At 37.7% G+C, this 20,036-nt stretch overlaps 1 protein-coding gene across 5 annotated transcripts in view; it reads left to right on the top strand.

The window, feature by feature from the left end:
- Window positions 1-20,036, top strand: part of EPHA7 (EPH receptor A7) — a 171,649-nt gene that overhangs the window by 38,237 nt on the left and 113,376 nt on the right. For all 5 annotated transcript variants that reach the window (XM_048296182.1, XM_048296185.1, XM_048296181.1 and 2 more), the window contains exons 4-5: window positions 16,218-16,373; window positions 17,244-17,579. In XM_048296182.1, the coding sequence (XP_048152139.1) occupies window positions 16,218-16,373; window positions 17,244-17,579 (492 nt within the window). The remainder of the gene's footprint in view (window positions 1-16,217; window positions 16,374-17,243; window positions 17,580-20,036) is intronic.

Below are 20,036 nucleotides of genomic sequence, written 5' to 3'. Positions count from 1 at the left end.
AGACATGGAAAGAAAAATAAAGGGTTTTTTTATTTCTCTTCATAACAAATGTGTACTTGATAAAGTCTTCAACAGTGCAACTTTCTGCAGTCTCTAATAACTGAGTATGTTTACTTGTTCTTTGGTTCACCCAAACTATTTGCTACTCATACCATTCATCTTTGGCTGCATGATAGGCCAGTAGAGAGGATTGTATCACTGAAATATGAATGATCCTGAAGCATGCACATGTGGGCACACATGCCCACAAATTAAGATTCTTCAAATGTGTGTCCTATCTCTACTGCTGCTGTAATGCAGGAAATTGCCAGCTAGCATTTGCATTCATATCAAATTAATTTTCATCACCATCCACATAAATGTCATAATAGCCTTATACAGTCACAAACAACTTGACTGCACCAGTATTTTATTTTGAATTTAGAGAACTAGTTACAGTACACCAGTTCTTTGCTCAAAAGCTCAAATATGCCAGCCTCAGCTTGATTTCTCATTCCCTGTAGGCATACATTACTCATTTCGGCTCAGTCACCAAGATTTTTTGTGACAAGCCATAAAAAGCTCTACAACGCTATGTGTATGGATCTAGTTGGATACAGCTATTATTAAAGATTTTTGGACAATCCACTATTCTAATTTCTCATCACTATCCAGCCTTGTAGGAGGCTAGATGAACTTTGTGCATATGAAAACAGGAGATATTTTGTGAGGTTATGCATCTGGGTGCCATTTGAGGATTACTGGTAATTCTTATGACTGGATACTTTATGTTGGCATGCCAGGACAAGTAAGTGAGAGAAGGATTTATTTGAAGCTGTCACCTGGAGAGCCGTTCCACTGACTGTTTGCAAGAGGCTTGGGTTGGGTTTGTAAACATCGTTTGTCTGGTCTTGTTTGAGGTGGTGTATAGTGTGCAGTAGGTAGGTTGACAGATGTGATACAGGAGTCACAGAAGACCCATATTCTTTTGGACCGTAGCTGAGGACCTGGCAGGATAGCCTTTGGCAGCTGGGGACTGAGTCCTGGGTTTCCATAGACTATAGTGAGAACTGAGCTACTCATTACACATGTAAGCACTAACTGAAATTTAGGTGTTGTAAAATCTTGGGAGACATCACATCCTGCATGTTTAATCTGTGGCCTGTTGTCAGCTGGGCAGTGGAGATCGAGGGAATAATTTGGACTACTTCTCTAAATATATTCATGCTCTGTATCACACTGCTGCAGTTTCTGTTGATGTTTCCCTCCCAACAGCCCTTTTTTTCCTGCAGAAGACCTCCAGGCAGACTCAGGATGCCCAGGTCCCACTCCGACTTTGTATTTAAATCCAGTGTCAGAGTTGGCCAACCTTTTTCCTTTGTGTCCTGTCCTGTCACTGTCTCAGAGGAGACCCATTTAAGATCAGTGGGTCTGCGGGACTGGTGTGCTTGCTGGTGATAAGGAGGTGGGTTGTGTAATGGAAATGTGTCTGGCTGAGTGATTAGAAAAAGTTGGGAAGGGAGGAACTGAGCACCCTGCATGAGGACTGCATTCCTGTTTTGTTTTCCATTGCTCAGCCCTATTCCTTGGTTCCTAGTGGACCTCTACAGCCACTCTACTCTCTGAATTTGTTCCATCTTTGGTTTTTTTTTATAAAATTAACTTCAATTGCAGTTTACTTGTATCTTTTATCATTCAGAAAAAAAGTACTACCTTATTATTTAATGCAGAAAATTGCAAGAATGGGGAAGATGGAGAGCCATGCTAGGGAACCAGTATGCTTAAGGGTAGTATAGCAGAACTGAAGATGGAAATGCATTAGAGGCTAGGGAGATACCAGGGAATGCGTTTTGTCGGTGATGGTATCTGCTGTCCTCTGGGTAATTGCCTTGACTTTCTCGCCTTTGTGGGATATGTTTTATTTCTTACTTAGCAGTCCATCTTTCTGAGAATAAATTAATAATTTTTGAATAGAGCTGCCTAATTAAAAACCTTAAATTCCACCTTAAGTGGAAAACTGAGTTTTTCTATGGGCTGCGATGGCACTTCCCTAACGTGGACAGTTTCTTCTGGGAGCTGCAAACATGTTAGGTGCGGACAAAATGGGCCTTCTTGCCTGTTATTGAACTTTTTAAAATTTGCTTTTTCTCCCAACTCACTTACATAAATCAGCTTTTGTTTTCTTTCTTTCTCTTTTTTTTTTTTGTTTGTGACTATAACAACTTGCTTCCTTCATTGTTTTTCTTTCAGTATCTTGCTCTTCTTTCACAGAATTTTGCGGTTTCTTGAGCACTGAGGAACCAACATCTATAAATTTGTCTTTCTAACAAACTACACAGAGATGTTTGAAGAATTACTTGCACAAAAAATCATTTGAGATACAAATTGTTCACGATTAGGATGCTGAGTCACTTCTACGTCTGTTAGATATTTTACATAGTGATTTTTCAATCAAAGCCAACAATTAAAGCTTCTCTAAATAAAGAATTCATGTTTTCCCCTCATGATAGTGTCACTAGCAAGGAGCATAGGGCAATAGGAATGAACTGTCGAGCAAAACAGTTTGTCCTGAGGACTTGATGTTCACACTAAATAAATTTCAGAAGGGTGTTTTTTGTGGTAGGTCTAGTCTGATCCAATTGCAGTTGGAACACATAAGTTTCACTCTTGGAGCACATCTTCTGGTTATTTTCTTCTGAAAACAAACCTGTTCACTTGCTCTGAGATTATGTGATGGGAACCAAAACAGAGTAAGCATGGATGACTGGGAAAGTACACTCTGCATCCAAACGAAAATGTGAATATGGATGCCTTAGCGTTATATTAGCATTCTTTCTATTCCTTTTCAGTTTTCACAAGTTGAAACCCAAGACACAAATAAAAAATTGTAAAAACAAAACCCCAAAAGTAGAAATTCTAAATTTCCAAACCCTTAAAAATATTGTAAAGGTTTTGGAATATTGGTATCCTTGAAAATATACCTGACAGCTGGGGAGATGCAATGGAGATTGTTCCTGTGTCTATACTGCAGTCTTTGCTATGAAATACCAGTTGTCTCAGTGGGCCTTTGATCTTCGTTTTTTGCCTTGTCTTTTGCATGATTCAGGTCATCCATTGTCCAAGACACCTATTACTTCAGTGGGTTCAAGCCCTCGGGGCTGTAATTACTCAACTGACTAATGCCAGTAAATTTTTGGAAATTTGCAGCGAACTATGATTGCACACAGTTCCAGAGAACCTGGGCATTGTATGTGCACAGAGCTGTTTTCTTAGGGGTTTTAAAGGATTAAATGTAATAATAGTGTACCCTGAAACAGAAAGTGTGATAATCTTAGTTAGCTTGATTATGTGGCAGGAGCAGCTTGAAAGTGCACAGCATTTTCAGTGGAAAAATCTTTTGTGCGGTTAGATGAATATCCTCTTGTCTTCTTTAAGAAAAATAAAGTTCATGTTTTGAGATGGCATCGTGCTGGTTCCATAAAGCTTCCTTGGATATCTAGCTCCTTTGTTTTGCAGTGGTGTTTAATCACTTGCAGTATCATACACTCTTCAGCCATGCACATTATCCCTTAATTATATACGACTAAGCCCCTCTTGACTATAAGACATGTTGTTTGTTCAAATGCACTTACAAATCCATTTTCTTATCAGTTCTTTGCTGAACATTTACACAACGGGGTACTGTTTAAATATGAAAATAAACCTTTTATAAAAAAATTGTTTGACCCACCCACCTGGCCTCCATCTGTGATTGTTCTGTCTCTGCAATCTGTTGTCTGCTTTTCCTCAGCGTGTTCTTTATCTTTCTGGATGGCTGCTATCTTTGAGTGACTTTATTGCCCCTCCCTATTTTCTCTGTGCTTAGTAGAAAGTGACATTTTCAAATCATAAGGATCAGCCAGGCAGATTTGTTATGCTCTCTGCTATAAGACACACTTCTGTTTGGAGTATGCAATTAGTAAAGACAACTTCATTTCACAGTATCACAACTCATGCTGTAGTATTTGGAATTAAAGCATTGTGTGAATCTAAGGAGTTTTATCATAAAAACTGGTAGAGATAAATCTGTCAGAATTAGCAGTGTTTTTTCTTACCACATGCTTACTGAAACCCAGAAGTTTCTTCATGTTTTGTTCCAGTTCAGTTTCATGTCAGTGAATTACTGTAGTAATGCTTTTCCTTTATTTTTTTTTTTTTCATTAAAGGGGAGTTGTGTGTTTGTAATCTCTTAATAAACTGACACTTTAATCTTTAGATAAAGAGGTTAAATCCATTTTTTTGAAGGATTATAGTTAAATTCTTACAAAGACAGTTAAATTTCCAGTCTATGCACTGATAAAATTTTTATTGTCTTCTACGAACCTGGAAGGGAATCCTTTCTTGAAGAAATTAGAGTGTATTTTTTGTTTCCTTTCTGGCAGCATTTCTGTTTCTTCCCATTCCAAGCCAAATGTAACTGTGGAGAACAGTTGCTTTTATGCATTAAAATTCCTTCAAAAGCACCACAATGGATTCAAAGGCATGAGCATAATTTTTCTGAGTAAGTAGGACAATCAGCATTAAATGTAGAAATATCGGAGACCAGGATATGCAAGCAAAGTTATTTTTAGATTCTACAGCACTGTTGTGCAGAAATGGAGTAATTTCTCTCTTGTGGGTTCTTAGAAGCTGGTCTTTTGTTTGGATGGATTTGCCTGCTGTATAATGATGGCCTTGAGGAATGTGTTACAGAAACCTGTGAAAAATTTCTTCTGGATTGAGGCCGGGAATGGTAATAGTAGGTCATTGTCCAAAGGAAACAAAAGTGTGTTATTAAGTTATTTTAATTTCATTTCAATTGGAAAGCTTATAGAGATGCCTGCTTCTATTCTATTTCACAAGAAAGCCCTCCAGATTTATTTCTTGCCAGCCAGTTATTAAGCACCATTACAGTTAAATTAAATTAAACATCCACAACAAGTTGATTGTCTCAAAGCTTCAGGAAGAAACAGAACAGATCCATTTGCACCACTTGCTTTACAGAGGACTTTATCCTTGAACCACAAGACTTGAGAGAGATCTGAGACTCCCCAAAAAGAGCTTCATTATTTCACAGGGCCCAAAATGATTTCATTAAAGGATTTCGGATTATCTGGGGCTTTCATAGGAAACTCTTCCATTATATTTATATCTGGAGAGTTGTAGGATAGGATTTTTGGGGTTTTAGGAGGGAATCATCTGTGTGAAGAGGGAGTCTGGCATAAAAATAGACAGAATGATTAAGCTTAGGTGCTATTCTCTCCACAGAAGTACAAGAAGCTACTCAGGTTATATTTTTACTAACTTTACATTTTATTAGTGCATTGATTACACATTGTTGCTGAAAGGAGTGTTTCTACTCCTTTTCCACTTTCCACTCCATTTTGCAGCCCTCTGCCCCCTGTATTAGTGTCTTCACAGACATTTAATGGCTGTAAACTGGATTGAGGAACTAATAAAACAGCACAAAAGTTAGTTTCACAGTAGTATGTCAAAAGGTTTTGTACATAAGTTTTTAGTGACATACGAATTATCTTGCCCATATAATAAATTTTTATGTTTTGCAGAAGTAGATTGCTGTTGGGGAGCTCCTTTGTCAGCTTAGGTGTGTCTATATTGTATTTTGGACATCAGCATTGAGCATTTGAGCAAAACCGACTGATTGAGTGTTCAGGCTTTTAGAGGCAAGTGTTAGGTGGACTTCATGGCATCCTGGGAGGGAAAACTTGGCCTGGTATCCTCCAGCTGGCTTGAGCCAACACGGTCCCACCCATACCTGCCCATGGGGGTCAGGCAGGCAGGTCAATGTATGGCTTCTCCTGGAAAGTTGCAGAGGGGCATATCCAGTAGGCAGCCTGAGAAATACTAGCTGCAGGCATCTGCTGTTCCTGGGGCAGCTTAAGCCATCTGTCCCCTGCAGCCACCGGACTTGTCCATTGAGGAACAAATCTGAAGGGTGAGAGGCACGTTGGAAACCTTGATACTGCACACTTAGATCTCCTTGAGTGGTAGATATAGCTGACATATTTCAATGATAGAGCCAAACTTACCCCTATTTCTGTTATTCCTCAGATGGTAATTTAGAAGCAACTCTGTCAGAAAAGCTGTCATCATGTCTTCCCTTCACCAGTTTGTGTTTCTTCTCCTGGAAGTGCTTCTCCCAGGAAGGGAGAGTAGGGGTAGCCAGGGAGTGAGAGGGTTGTTCATATATTTGTAAACTGTTTTTGTAAGGTTTGGTGAAAAAACACAGTGACTCTGATTAGAAGGCTCTGACAGCTGTATTGGCAAGACTATGGATGTTCATTTGGCAAGGGAAATGAGAGCCTTTGGGGGGCTTACTAGGCATTAGAGATGCTCCTGTCAGGGGACATGTTCACTGCTCTGTATAAAAGGTTGTCCTATCGTAGTTGTGTTGGAGTGGTGCTGTGTAATGAGGTTGCTATTTAGAGTGTGACCGTCTCTGTTTGTTTGATTTGAGGTAATGAGGCTAAAAGATTCTAAAATAATGGAGTTTCTTAAAAAAATCAATAAGAGTGAAAAAAACCCAGTCCTACCTAGTACTCAGTACTTTTGGATTCCACTGTACATTTCTACCTTTAATGTCACAGAACCATATAATCATTTAGGTTGGAAAAGACCCTTGAGATCATCAACCCTAACTGGTACCCCAACACAGCCAAATATACCACTTAACCATGTCCCTAAGTGCCACATCTACACGTATTTAAATACCTCCAGGGATGATGACTCAACTACTTGCCTGGGCAGCCTATTCCAAAGCTTGACAACCCTTTCAGTGAAGAAATTTTTTTGTATTAAACCTCCACTGGCACACCTTGAGGCCATTTCCTCTTGTCCTGTTGATTGTTACTTAGGAGAAGAGGCCAACTCCCACCTCCTTACAGCCTCCTTTTAGGCAGCTGTAGAGAGTGATAAAGTCTCCCCTGAACTTCCTGTTCTCTGGGTTAAACAACTGTGGTTCCCTCAGCTTCTTTTAAGACTTGTGCTCCAGACCCTTTCAACAGCTCTGTTGCTTTTCTCTGGACCTGCTTCAGCACCTCAATGTTCTTCTTGTAGTGAGGGACCCAGAATTGAACATAGTACTAGAGGTTAAAGGCTTTTTTGTTAAATCCAAAGGCCTTTGCTGCACTGGAAATTCAGGTAAGAAGACCCAGAAGACCATAGAAATCTTGTTTGTATTAAATTCAAAGATGTGTTTTCAAATTATTTAGAAATTATTTTCCAAATGATTTGTCAATGATCAGATTTAACTGTATTTTTAGTTAGAAAACAAGCAAACCCAAAATATGTGCCGCTTCCCTTCCCAAATTACATTATTTTCATTACTGTTTTGATGTTTTTCATTCTCTTTACAAAACAACAGGAAACCTTACCTAAGGCACACTGGCAATACCAAAGCCCAAGTGTGCATTAGACACCTTGAAATGTTCATTTGTGTATGGCCAGACAAGGTATGGCTGTACAGCACCTGTGTGAAATCAGAAGAGTTTAGTCACAGCATTGCTGCTGTCAAAAGTCCCTGATGAACTCACTGAGTTGTTTATTATTTAAGTAACAACACTGTGTAAGCTTCATTGTTTGAGCTATGCCCCTAGAATGGGGAAACAAAAAAGTTAAAGAAAAATCTCATGAAAACCATCTATTGTATTCATTTCATCACCACTAGGTTGGGGTTTTTTGTTGGGCTTTTTTTTGTTTGTTTGTTTGTTTTTTTATTTTCTTACAGCTGTTAGAGTTGGATTTTATATGGGTAAAAGAAAAAAAACCAAAGCAAAACAAAAGCTCAGCAAAAAAATCATTACAGAAATGTGATAAATTTAGCATGAATTTTTCATATATCTGTGTAGAAAAAAAGCACCACTTACATCTAAGTTTGCACAGCCAATTCCTTTTTGTTGCAGCAGTTGTCTGTTGTCTGCTGATGCATCCAGGGCTGTGTTATTCCACTCAGTTAGATAATCATACAGATTTCCTATTAGACTATCATCGCTTTCAAAGCATAACTTGGTTTTTAGTTTTAGATTTGCTGAATTCTTAGTCACTGTATTTTTAACAGATTTTTTAGTAAACATTTAAAAATGTTTGTAACTGGATATAACCAATTTAATAAAAGAGAATAAAAGAGCAAATCAAGTGCATTTCTTCATTAATTTTCTGAGTGGTTGAGAACCTATCGAGGAAGAAAGATAAAATTTCTATTGCTGACAATACTTCAGGCATGGATTCATTTTTTTGGTGATGAATCTATACCACGTCCCTCAAAGTGTGGAGCTTTTGCTCCCAGCCTGGCTAATGAGTTGAGCTGTCACTCAACTCTGAGCAGAAGCTACTTGAGCACCTTGAAAACCTAATCTTGAGGGAAGGGCATGGTTGAACAAAAGGAGAAAAATAGGAAAAGAACGAACAGGAAAGCCAGAATATCTCTTCTCCTTTCATTTTTCTAACTCACCTTTCAGTTTTGAACTCTGTAACAGGGTAACAGAGTTGCATATGTCTGCATTTTTAGTGTCTTTGTATCTATCACATGTTAATTTCCCCTAATTTTTCATGCTGGCTTTATATTTGTGATTCCCAAGAAAGGTAATGAGAGGCACATCCCTTATCCTTGTAAACTGAAAATTTAGAGAAACATTATGTCATAGCCTCAATGCACAACTTTTAACTCACCCAGTTAATTAGTTCTCCTCAGAATATGCTACTGTGTCTTTAATTGCCATTTAGATGTAGTCTTTTATGTACCGATTCGGAATGATTAGATTCAAAGTAATTTTGCTGTTACGCTATAGTGACATTGGGTATTCTTTGATTTGTAGGATATGTTCTTCAATCTGATTACTTTGTCCTTGTCTATAAATTAGCCAGGAAAACAGCAGAGTACTACTTTGTGCCTATGTTTCTTGCAGCTAGATAAGTTAAAAAGACACATATGATGACATGCTCACTTTTGGGGCTTTGTTTTGTTTGGTTTTGGAGTTTTTTTGAGCAGATTTGTAGAGAGGTGAAGCTTTCACTTCATTCAGTGGAAAAATCAGAAACAAGTTACCTAGAAAGCATTCTCGTTCTGGATCTCTGTGTGACCAGCAGTAGGTGAACATCTCTCAAAAGACATTATCAGGATTTTGGAAAACAAGGGCATAGTAGGCTTGGGAAATGAATATGAGGTCTGAGAGATTCCTGACAGGCAACAACAAACATTCAGTGAACGATGGTATGCAGCCATGGGACAACCCTGTTTAGATATGTCATTCACACTATAGCTCAGGCACCATTAAGAGTCCTGAGTTTATTCTGACTAAAACATACAACATAATTCCTTGGTTGAAACATGAATAATCTTTAGATGCTATTGCAGTTTAAAAATCAAGCTAAAATAAACTTCTTTTTTGGTTAGACATTTAGCGTTGCATAGTAGTTAGACAAAATACTACAGTCTAAGCTCCTTATAAAACAATATATATTAGGTGCCAGAGAAGGCATAACAGATGCCATCTCTCACTATAAAAGTAATTTACAGTTTCAAACATAGCTGTGACTGGAACATACACAAATTATTGGAAAAGAGGATCAGAGGTTATAAAGTCTCTTTTTGTTACTAGATTTCTTATGTCTAATATTTCACATTGAAATCTGCAGTTGGGAATTGTTTTATAATGGTCTGCTTTAAGTTTACCTAAACTTTTCAGAGAAAAGTTAGACTTCAGCTAAAAAGTGTCTGTGGCTGATGTTGTGATCTACCAGCCAAGTATCTCCTAAGAGAACAATGCCCCACAAATGATTTTCAAAATTTTATTTTTTGACACTGTGAAAGGTTAAACCTTTTGTATTTCTAATGTCTCCCATGCCAAATTTTCATGTGTTTGTAGCAGGTTAATACAGAAGGGGGTTGACAAATCTTGCTATAATCACTACCCCATGTTGCTTTTATTCTCCTTGTCTGCTGCTCATTTTGGTTGTGAAAAACCCTAATATATCAGTGACGGGAGGTCTGGATTTGTGGCTGACTGTTATAATTACTCCCACTGAGGCACTGTCAATAGGATTAAAATAAAGATTCTAGACCCGTCCATTGTAGATGAGGTCAGCAACACTAGCAGTGGGAGTACTGTTTCTGCAAGCTGTGCTTTTAGTCCTGAGTTATGGAACCATAGACATTAATATGAAGCAAATATTTGAAAGCTCCAATGGAGAAAGACCAGCTCTTTTTTTTTTCTGCATTAGCTAAAATATCCATCTGTAATAAATAATCTAACAGAATCCATCTATGTCCTGGCCATACATATATGTATGTTAATTTTTTCAAATGTATCAGAGCTCCAGAGATTTTCAATTACAGAACAATCCATTTTGCATTTTATAATTACTAAAGTCTTTGCAGCTGCATAACTTCATCCAGGAAACATCTGCACACACTCTTTGTGTATACATCATTTCTGTGAAAAGAGGGTTAGCTGAATTCTCTTTAATTTTCTCTGGCTTGGAGAAGGTAGAAAGGTAGGGAGCTGATTAAGATAATGGAAAACAGATCACAAGAATGGAGAGTTATGCCCACACAGATATAAAACAAATTCTAGTCACTGCTCATAGGAAAAAATACAATGTATAGAATCACTTATAATATAGTCAACTTATTCAAGTGAAGAGAGAAAGGAACCCAGGGGAAGACCTGAGCCCTCCCAAGGTGGGCAGTCAATTTGCCACGGTTCTCAGTGGGACTGGCCTGGTACCCCAAGTTCATAGGTAATACTGATGTTGTTGAAACTCTGTGATTACTCTTTTGTCATCCTTTGACACTGACTTTGGAAAAGTATTGTTTTTTAAACATTAGTTTCATCTTAGTGTGCATAAAACTGTCACACCACTTAGGCTTACTAGTGATGGCAAACTCCGGGAATGGTGAGCAAACCAGAGTAAACAGACAAGGTCTCTTGCTCTGCTAGCACAGTATGTCATATTTATTTTCATCCACTTATACCAGTCTACTTTTTATAATGGGATCAAACAGTAATTAGTGCATTCGCCTCTTTAATTACTTTCATTTAAACTCAAAAGTTATTATCAAAAGCCATGTTCAATCAAGTGTCTAACATGCTGAAACAATTCTGTGGCCTTTAAGTCTTAAGCTGATATGCCACCTGGAAGCCTTGCACTTCAATAAATGGAATTTTTTCTTTTTTAATTGTTTATTGTAGTAGCAAATAATTTTCTTGATTAATGTGTCAGTGCCCTCTAACTGTTTATTCTTTCTCCTTTGCTTATATAAACATCAATTGTTACATATGTCACTCATGGCTCTCACCATATTTCCATCATTGCTCCCAATTTAAGTTCCCTAGCTATCCTAGACACAAAATGAATCTCATGGTGTTTATAGTGAAAAGGCTACATAAAAATGCATAGTACTTAACACATCCTTTTTTTCCCTTTTTCCTGTCCCACAAGTGCAACTCTAGACTGTTGTTTGCTGCTGTCTACATCTGCCTTCATTCCCTTCTGCAGAAGTCCTTGGATTTTTTTTTTTTTATTAATATGTAAAGAAGAATATACATTATTTTATCTCTACCGGGCCACTAAAGCGTGTGATGAGCTCACAGCAGAGAAGCTGCTATTCTTCTCCATTAGGTGCAGTCAGCATCTTATACCACAGATGTGGCATCATAGTTCTTGTTAGTGTGTGTTAATTCCTCAGTATTTACTTTTGGCTTTGCAAAATTCCATTATTTACAGTATTTGTGTAGCCCCTTAAGGGATACCAAACATACTGGCTAAAAGTGTTTGCGAATGCACTGACTGCAGTGGCATATGCTAAACACGTTTCCAAGTGGGCACCGCGCACTGATGCTGCAGCCGTGCCCAGCCGTGTGCCAGGCCCTACTGTCACGATACATCCTTGTTATGGCTGAGTGCTACTGGATGGACCAGAAGAAGGCAACTTAGTCCAAGCCAAGAAAGACTGCTGGTATGATTTTCACAAGGTTTTTTCATTGTATACAGCCAGAATAGCGTACTTCTTTATCTAGGGCTTGCTCAGTTTCAAACCCCAAGTCCAGGAAAGCTCTCTCATCCAAGAGATTTTGTCCACATTGTCTTTGTATTTCACACTGGAACTCTGCCAGCTTCCCAACAAGAAAAGTCTCTGTTTCATGGAGGAGGTGAGAAGATTTGCTCTGAGGAGCAGCCATGGCTATTGCAGACAAGTAAACAAGTCCAAGGTGCTGGTCAGCCCTGGGAGGGTCACTGATGGACAGTCCCTAGTGGTTTTGAGGCTAAGTGAAGAATCGTGCCTTGGCTGAAGCAAGACTTTCTTCTGTATTTATTGTTGATTTTGCAGTATATGGGGAATGAATTAAAACCTAATTGTGTTGTTTTAAGCTGGTTGAGGTCAGACAGGTAGGTGCTCTTATGTGTCTTTGTGCTGTCAGTAACATCTTAGACTTTGGAGCAGCTGTTTGAACAAAATGGGAGCTTCATCTGGGAAGAGCTGTTCTGTTAAATTAGCAGCCGTAAATGACACAACACAGTGAATGGAAGGGAATTGTATTCTGTGCTGGCTTTCTTGCCTTTCTCCCCACTCCTGTGCTGCCTTTTCAAGTACCCCAGAAGCCCTTCAGTTGCAAAACTGATGCTGGATCTTAGCTTGCTTGAGGAACATCAAATGAGTTCACATTTTACTCAGATCAACAATGATGAGGATTAGAGCTACAACATCAGAGTGCCATCTCACCAGTCATATGCCCCTGCATATCTTCTGTCATTGCTTGAGTTCTGTGCCCTGACTTACAATATAGGCTCCCTTTATAGGGAAGAAGTGCTGCTGCTGAGTGCTCTCTGTACTAATAAAATGGGTGTGATCAAATGTCATATGAGTTGCCTGAAGCTTTGCCATGAGATACTTTTGTGGAAGAGTAGCTGTCTTTATCGCCTTTAGATTTGCATGTACAGAGCTCTGAGTGTTGTTTGGCTAGTGTTTGTTTTAGGTGTTTTACAATTAGCATTTTTTAAATGTCCCTTATGGAGGTAGTAGCAGTGGGGATTTTATACTGCCTGTCCCTGTAATCTTAAAAATATTACATGAAGAACTAAACTGAATCAAAATATGTAGAATTAAAATAGTGTAGAACAAAACAATCTAAGTTGCTCATAAAATAAAAATATCCACCAAAGCAATTTGGCAAGGCAGGACAAAAGGGAGGGGAAAAAAGATTCAAACCAGTGTTTTTGAATGATTCTTTCCCATCTGTTATCTGTATAGCTGACTGGCAAGTTCTCACACCTTCGTAAATGGTCTGTGCAACACCATCTTGGTAGAGTTTTCAGTTGTAATTTTCTTTGCAAGGACAATGGTATATGTTAAAAACAGATAAGGACCCATAGGTCCCCAAGTTTAAGCAATGGAAGTACTCCACTGCTAGCCTGAAAAACACAATTTAATTTTGTGAAGAATGATGGGAAAATAATTTAGTTGTATTCCTCCAATGAGTACTTTTAGTTACAGTGTACAGCCCTGCATACCCTCCTTTCTAAAGAATTACAAAGTTTTTAAAAATCTTTTTAAAAGTGCTATTTTCATACTGTTAAAAATTTTGTTGCTGTAATATTATGCCCCTTATATCTCTGGGATTTATTATGAGTTAAAGGGATGGTTATTAAATGTCATCACAAGCCTCTCAGTGCACAAAAAGCTAATGGAATGGTAGCATGATATGAATGCCTGAACCTGCTGCCTGTGTTACGCTGTGCGGGAGAATAATTGGCTTTCAGTCATGTAAACTAGTCACAGACACTCAGATCCTTTGAACTCTAATAAGAAATGCACACTTACTTTAAATAGTGAGTGACTAAGCATATAAATGTCTTGATCAAGTCATCAGGAAAAAAAAAAAACGAAAAGGAGTTTTTTGTTTACATTTTGTTATTTCTGTCCGAAATCTTTATTTTACTCTCTGCATCTTTGCCTTGTAATGTTCCCTGCTGAGAAGGACAGACTGGAAACACAGTAGGGATCTTTGCCTTTTAAGTTGCTCTTTGCTTTGCAGAGGACTACATGTTGGAAGTTCCAGGGTATTTGTCCAGCGTTATGTTTGGTATGAAAGGAGCACGACTATTTAAGAAAGGCGGGAAACTAATATTTGGTAAATTTAGCTACATTTCTATTGCAAGTACTAAAAAAAGCAGCCTGAAGTTTAAGTGTATATTTTGAGGTACGTGTATAAAAATCAGTTCAGCTTTTGTGTTCTTTGGTCAGCAAATTCTGAAACAACCTTGGATGAAAGTATAAAAGCATAATTCTGAGTTGAATTTTCCACAACTATGAATTCACAGGTCATGTTTATCTAAAGTGCTTCTCCAAAATTCTTTTTGTTGTTTTTTCTAAGTAGCATATATAACAGCTACTGTGGCAGAATCAAGCTATAGAACATTTTACAAGCAGGACTAGATTTTCTTCTAATGCTAACTTGTGCCCCTTTGTCAAAATCAAAGGCTACAATTTTTGCATGCTAATTGGCTCTGCCAGAGAATTTATCTTCAATCCACTGGGTTTTTTTCAGCACAAAAACCTCTAAATATTATGGCAATTTAAGCACATGTTTCTTAAAAAACTTAGTATATTGATAGAGTAATAGCCCAAATTTCCTACTGGTGTGATCCACTGTTGATTTACATAACTCATCAACTTTAATCTACTGTTATCTTAAGTATTGCTGCCTTTTATTTTTTTCTCTGTTGTGTAAAATTAATCAGACTAACAGACTCGTGTTGTTTTAGCGACACTATGGGTGCAGTCCAAAGGCTGTTAAAGTCAAAGGTACTCCTCATTGACTCAGTGAGCTTTGGATAAAGCTCATTGTTTTCATGCTCTTTCCATCACTGCAGTACCAGACAACTGAAATAACTGTTCCAAATATCAGTGTCTTTTGATACTTTGCATTTCTGTTCTGAGAAAATATCCAAGCAAATAAGAATATAACCAAAGTAAATTCTCTCCCTCTGAATTCAGAATGACTATTTAACTAGCTTTAATATTTTGATACCCAGTACAAAGTTTCACCCACTGTCCCTTTCCTTTGCACACAGGTGGTGGCTTAAGAAGGTTAGACTGCCTGTTAGGGTTGGGAAAAAAAAAAAAAAAAAGACTAAAATAGTCTGGTTGAAAATGCCTCTGCTTTATTAGAAAGTTCTGGAGGACTTTTGTGTTTTGTTTTGCATGTTGACAGTGTTTGTAAGTTTGCCCATAACCTCAGTGCTGAAATGGAGTCTTTAGTGTGTTTTCAGTTTTAGTGTTGTTTGATCCCCACTTCCCTCTTCCCCATTCCCTACAGTTCTCATAGTTTATACATTCTTAAGCTGGCTGTCTAGGTTGCAGTGCTCTGCTTGTAAGTCTAATAGTAGGTGTGTTTTATGTGTGTTTCTGCCTTGGGAGCTGTGGCAGTAGCTGCAAGAAGCATTTCTAAACGTCAGTGTTGGAACACAACAATTTTTAATTTCATGGGTTCACAGTGGAGAAACCAAAGTAAGAAATTACCTTATGCGCATATTTCCTATTGTCTACCTTTTGTCTTTTTCTTGAAAGTTTTAGTAAGTTAGTTTCAACTTACTTGTCTCTTTCTGTGAAACTGGACCAACCAATTGAGCAGTTTATGCTGTCTGCTCTCCTTCTCTTCATGTTCCTACCAGAGTCATCTTTTAAACAAGCATTCACGCCTCATTCTTTCCTCAGGATCAGGGTTTGCTGGTGAGTTACAGCTTCTTTGGATTTCTGAGATCAGGGAAGAATAAATTTTGCTCCGAAACAACTAGTTCAGATACCATAAACACTTCAGTGGCCTTAGAGCAAATCTCAGGGGTGTTTTCCTTTTGTTTAGGCCTATTGCAGGCATCCAGATGTTTCACACCATTATTGTACTCTTCTTTGGTGAAAAACAAATGCTTCTTGTATTTATGTGGCCCTCTGTTTTAAAATAATATACTGCCAGCTGTTGAGGTACATATAGCATATACTTGAATGCATAAAAATGCCACAAAATCACTAACAGCATCATCTGAAGAAAAATAAATTGTGAGCATATCTTGCTTGAGCTAACATAACAGAATGGGCAGTTTAGATGTTTACAGGAATGTGTACCTCATGTGACTGAAACAAAAAAATATCAGGATTGAAGTCCATGCAAATCTAAACCTTAATTTGTTTTGTTCTGCCTTAGCTTGTGGCCGTGGGTTCTACAAATCCTCCTCACAAGATCTGCAGTGCTCCCGCTGCCCTAGTCACAGCTTCTCTGACAAGGAAGGATCTTCCAGATGCGACTGTGAAGATAGCTATTATAGAGCACCTTCTGATCCACCATATGTCGCATGCACAAGTGAGTGAGTCATGAATTTAATAGCAAAGGACGTTGCTTAACCAACCAGGTGCAGCCACTTGCAGTGAGTAGTTTTGTCTGGCTTTTCCTGTGTTTGAAAAGTACATTTGCAATGGTAAAAGAAACTGAAAGGCAGAGGACAAAAGGATTGACAGTGAATATGGAATAGGCATAAATATAATTTTCATGTTTGCTTGATGCAGCATTGGAAAACACTGTGTGTTGCATAAGTGCATAACTCACTGCAATAGATAGAATACAGGCCTGGTTTTCCCTAAATTGTTGTAGACAATGTGCATTATGTGATATAATACCAAAATTAGTAATGTGAAAAATGAAAAGTAACCTCTGTGGGTCTGCACTTGGATTGAACTGTAACTGGATCTGACTTAACCTTCTAATTGCAAATAGATTGGCCTAGACAGATTGTTGGTTCAAACAGTGGAAGTCTCCTAAATCCAAAACATCACTAAATATTTCTGTAAATCATATCAGAGCTGATAACAAAGGAGTAGATGCAGCTTGTGCAGTATGTTTAGAAGAGATGAACAAATCCCATATTTGGAAAACCTATTAAAGAGAACCTTTAAGGTATATTAACCATTCCTTTTAATTGCACAGAAGAAAAACAGCTAAAATCCGTTGCAGTAAATATACAGACAATTGTTACTCTGATGTCTTAATGGAAAATAATAAAGCTCTTACCAAATGAGTTCAAGAAAGCTTTTATGCAGCCTGTACTAAAAATAATGAAATGTTTATATGAAGAAAAAGGCTTCAACTGTTTTCTATCTCAGTAATTAAAATGCTACCTGTGTGTCCCACTGTGGTTTTGTGTAATTACCCTGGACTTCTTTGTGTATTATGTAGGACCTCCATCTGCACCACAGAACCTAATTTTCAATATCAACCAGACTACTGTGAGTTTGGAGTGGAGTCCTCCTGCAGACAATGGGGGAAGAAGTGATGTGACCTACCGCATTTTGTGCAAGAGGTGCAGCTGGGAGCAGGGCGAGTGTGTTCCCTGTGGGAGTAACATTGGATATATGCCCCAGCAAACTGGATTAGTAGATAACTATGTCACTGTCATGGACCTGCTAGCTCATGCTAACTACACGTTTGAAGTTGAAGCTGTGAATGGGGTTTCTGACTTGAGTCGTTCCCAGAGGCTTTTTGCAGCTGTCAGTATTACCACTGGCCAAGCAGGTAAGTTTTCATCACTTATGAATCTCAACACTGTGAGACTGAGAGAAATTTGGATCATGCAAACTATAGATGCAGTAAATCAGGAGCATGTTCAATGTGTTCTGGCTCATTAATCCTTTCACCTTGCCAGCTATTTAATTTGAGTTTATACTATTTCAGGATAACCTGGCCTGTTTCTTGGCCTCAGGATTGCTTTCAGAAAACATTCACAAAGACTTAAAGAAGACACACAGCTTTGTTATTATATAGAATTTCTTAACTCTGGAACTTTTTTGTTGTTGTTGTTCTTACTTCATTATAGGTAATTCCCAAGTATTTGAAGATAAAAAAATAGATGTGACAGCTCTGTGCAGACTTCCTTTTTGAATTTTTTAAATGTGCATGGGAGTCCTAGGTCACTGGAAGATGACTTGGATTTCGGATGGTGTTTTCAGTGTTAATGTTTTCCCTCAGGACAGTATTTCTGATTTATCTTATATTTCCAGATATTTGATTATGAGATGCAATGAGAATGTGATGATTATTCTTTGTTTCTTCTATTTATCATAATCTGACAGGTGAAATGTCAGGGGAAATAAAATCAAACTAGCATATCACCCCAGGGAAAAAAAGGGCTTTAGTTGTCTGCAGCTGAATGGAGGAAAAAAAAAAAAAAAAAAGAGAATTCTCAGATTTAGGTTTCTGAAATGGCGAGTTTTTTGTTGATAAAATTACAGGGCAATAGCGTGCCATGGTCATAAAGAGAGATAGTAAAGCTAACCTTTTGTAATTTGAGCAAAAGATCTTAAACTGAATATTATTTGCAAGATCTGGCTTTCAAAGAAATGCTGTAAAAAAGAATATAAAGTGAATAACTGAGACAATGCTTCCTGTAAGGACAGCTGACTAATATTTTAAAGGATATTTCATACTTATATCTTGTAGGAAATTTCAATGACTGTGATCATGCTATTTTTTTTTTTGTTTGGTGCAGTAGAAATGATCCCCTAAAGTAATGTTTTGAACCAAGAACAAACTCACCAAACAGGGTAAATGAACAAACAGGAAAAATTGTAGTTATTTTTTACTTTAAAGATAGTCATCTCAAAAAAGAAATAAGGGACAAGAAATTTAGTTCAAAACCTTCCTTCTCTCCCCCCAAATTTCGGACAGTTTCTATGGTTGTTAAAGTTAGGCTGGAGTATTTATGGGATATTTAATCTCCCTATATTGCTTTCATGGATTCCAAATGCACATTTCATATTATTTTGAAACCATCTCTGTGGCTGAAAGGATTGGTCTCTGTGTTCGTTCAGTTCTTGAAGTTTATGATGAGATTTTCAGCACAGAAAACTTACCCTGAAACTATTTTTGCACCACAGATGATATTATTTTGGCACCTTGATTTTTCATCTTCAGAATAATTCTCTATAATTCTTCAAACATGCACAGGTGGACAGTGTTCTGCTCTCTGTAGATGAATGTACAGAGCTATCACATGAAGAAGAGGATTTGGACTTTTTTTTATTCTGCTGAATCAAATTGGCTTTACTTTATGTGCTTTGATGGTTCAGTGGCACACAGGGTAAAGGAAGAAACAGTGCAATTTAGTGGCTAGTATCACATCTGAGGAAGATGAAAAAGCCTTAATCAGAAGTTTGCTGTGTTTTCCCCAAGATAACTCATTATCATTCATTATCTTGTGTTGTCATAGTCATAGATTTACAGGGGTTTTATTAGGCCAGAAGATATAAGATGGGTATCCCGTGCTATCCTAGAAGTAACACAAGCTATGTGATTTTATGAAATGATCCTCATATCTAGCCCAGAGATTTTAGTGAAACTATAGCATGCATGTATATATTAGAGACAACATCTAGACTTTACAAAAGATTTAAAGCTATAAAAAAAATCTTCAATCTCCTAGACAAGCTTTGTAAGACCATGCATCAGGAAGCAGGAGATCTGACTGTTTTTTCCCTACTCTCCAGTTTACTGTGGGATTATGCACAGGCCACCATTTCCCAGGATTTGACACTGTCTAGAGAAAAGGTACAACTGAGGCTTTGCCTGTTTAGCACTTCGGAATATAAAGGCTTCCAATTTGGCATCTAAAAGGAATAGACATAGGGGACAGATTTTGGAAAAAATAAAATGGCTTTAAGCTCTTTTTGTTGTAGTTTTCTCTGTAAAATGAAGGTAACCTTCACTTTTCCTTACCAAGCTCTTCAAGACTGTCTGATTAGAAGCACCACATAAAAGCAGCTTCTTTTTTTTTTTCACTGAATTACAAAATTTGTGTTAAAGAAAATACAGACGTTCAGAATAAATGCAGTTAGCAAAAGGAAAGACCTCTTTTACATTATTTTTGCAACAGCATGTTTTGGATCCTAATACTGATTTCTGTGGTTTCTCAAGGAGGAAAATATTTTAGGTGGAACAGATTGATGACTATAATTGAACAGAAAGAGACCGGTT

The sequence above is a fragment of the Corvus hawaiiensis genome, chromosome 3 (assembly GCF_020740725.1).
Source record: "Corvus hawaiiensis isolate bCorHaw1 chromosome 3, bCorHaw1.pri.cur, whole genome shotgun sequence".
Lineage (NCBI taxonomy): Eukaryota > Metazoa > Chordata > Aves > Passeriformes > Corvidae > Corvus > Corvus hawaiiensis.
Note: the sequence above shows the minus strand (reverse complement) of the source record. Positions and strands in the feature narration are given on the sequence as shown.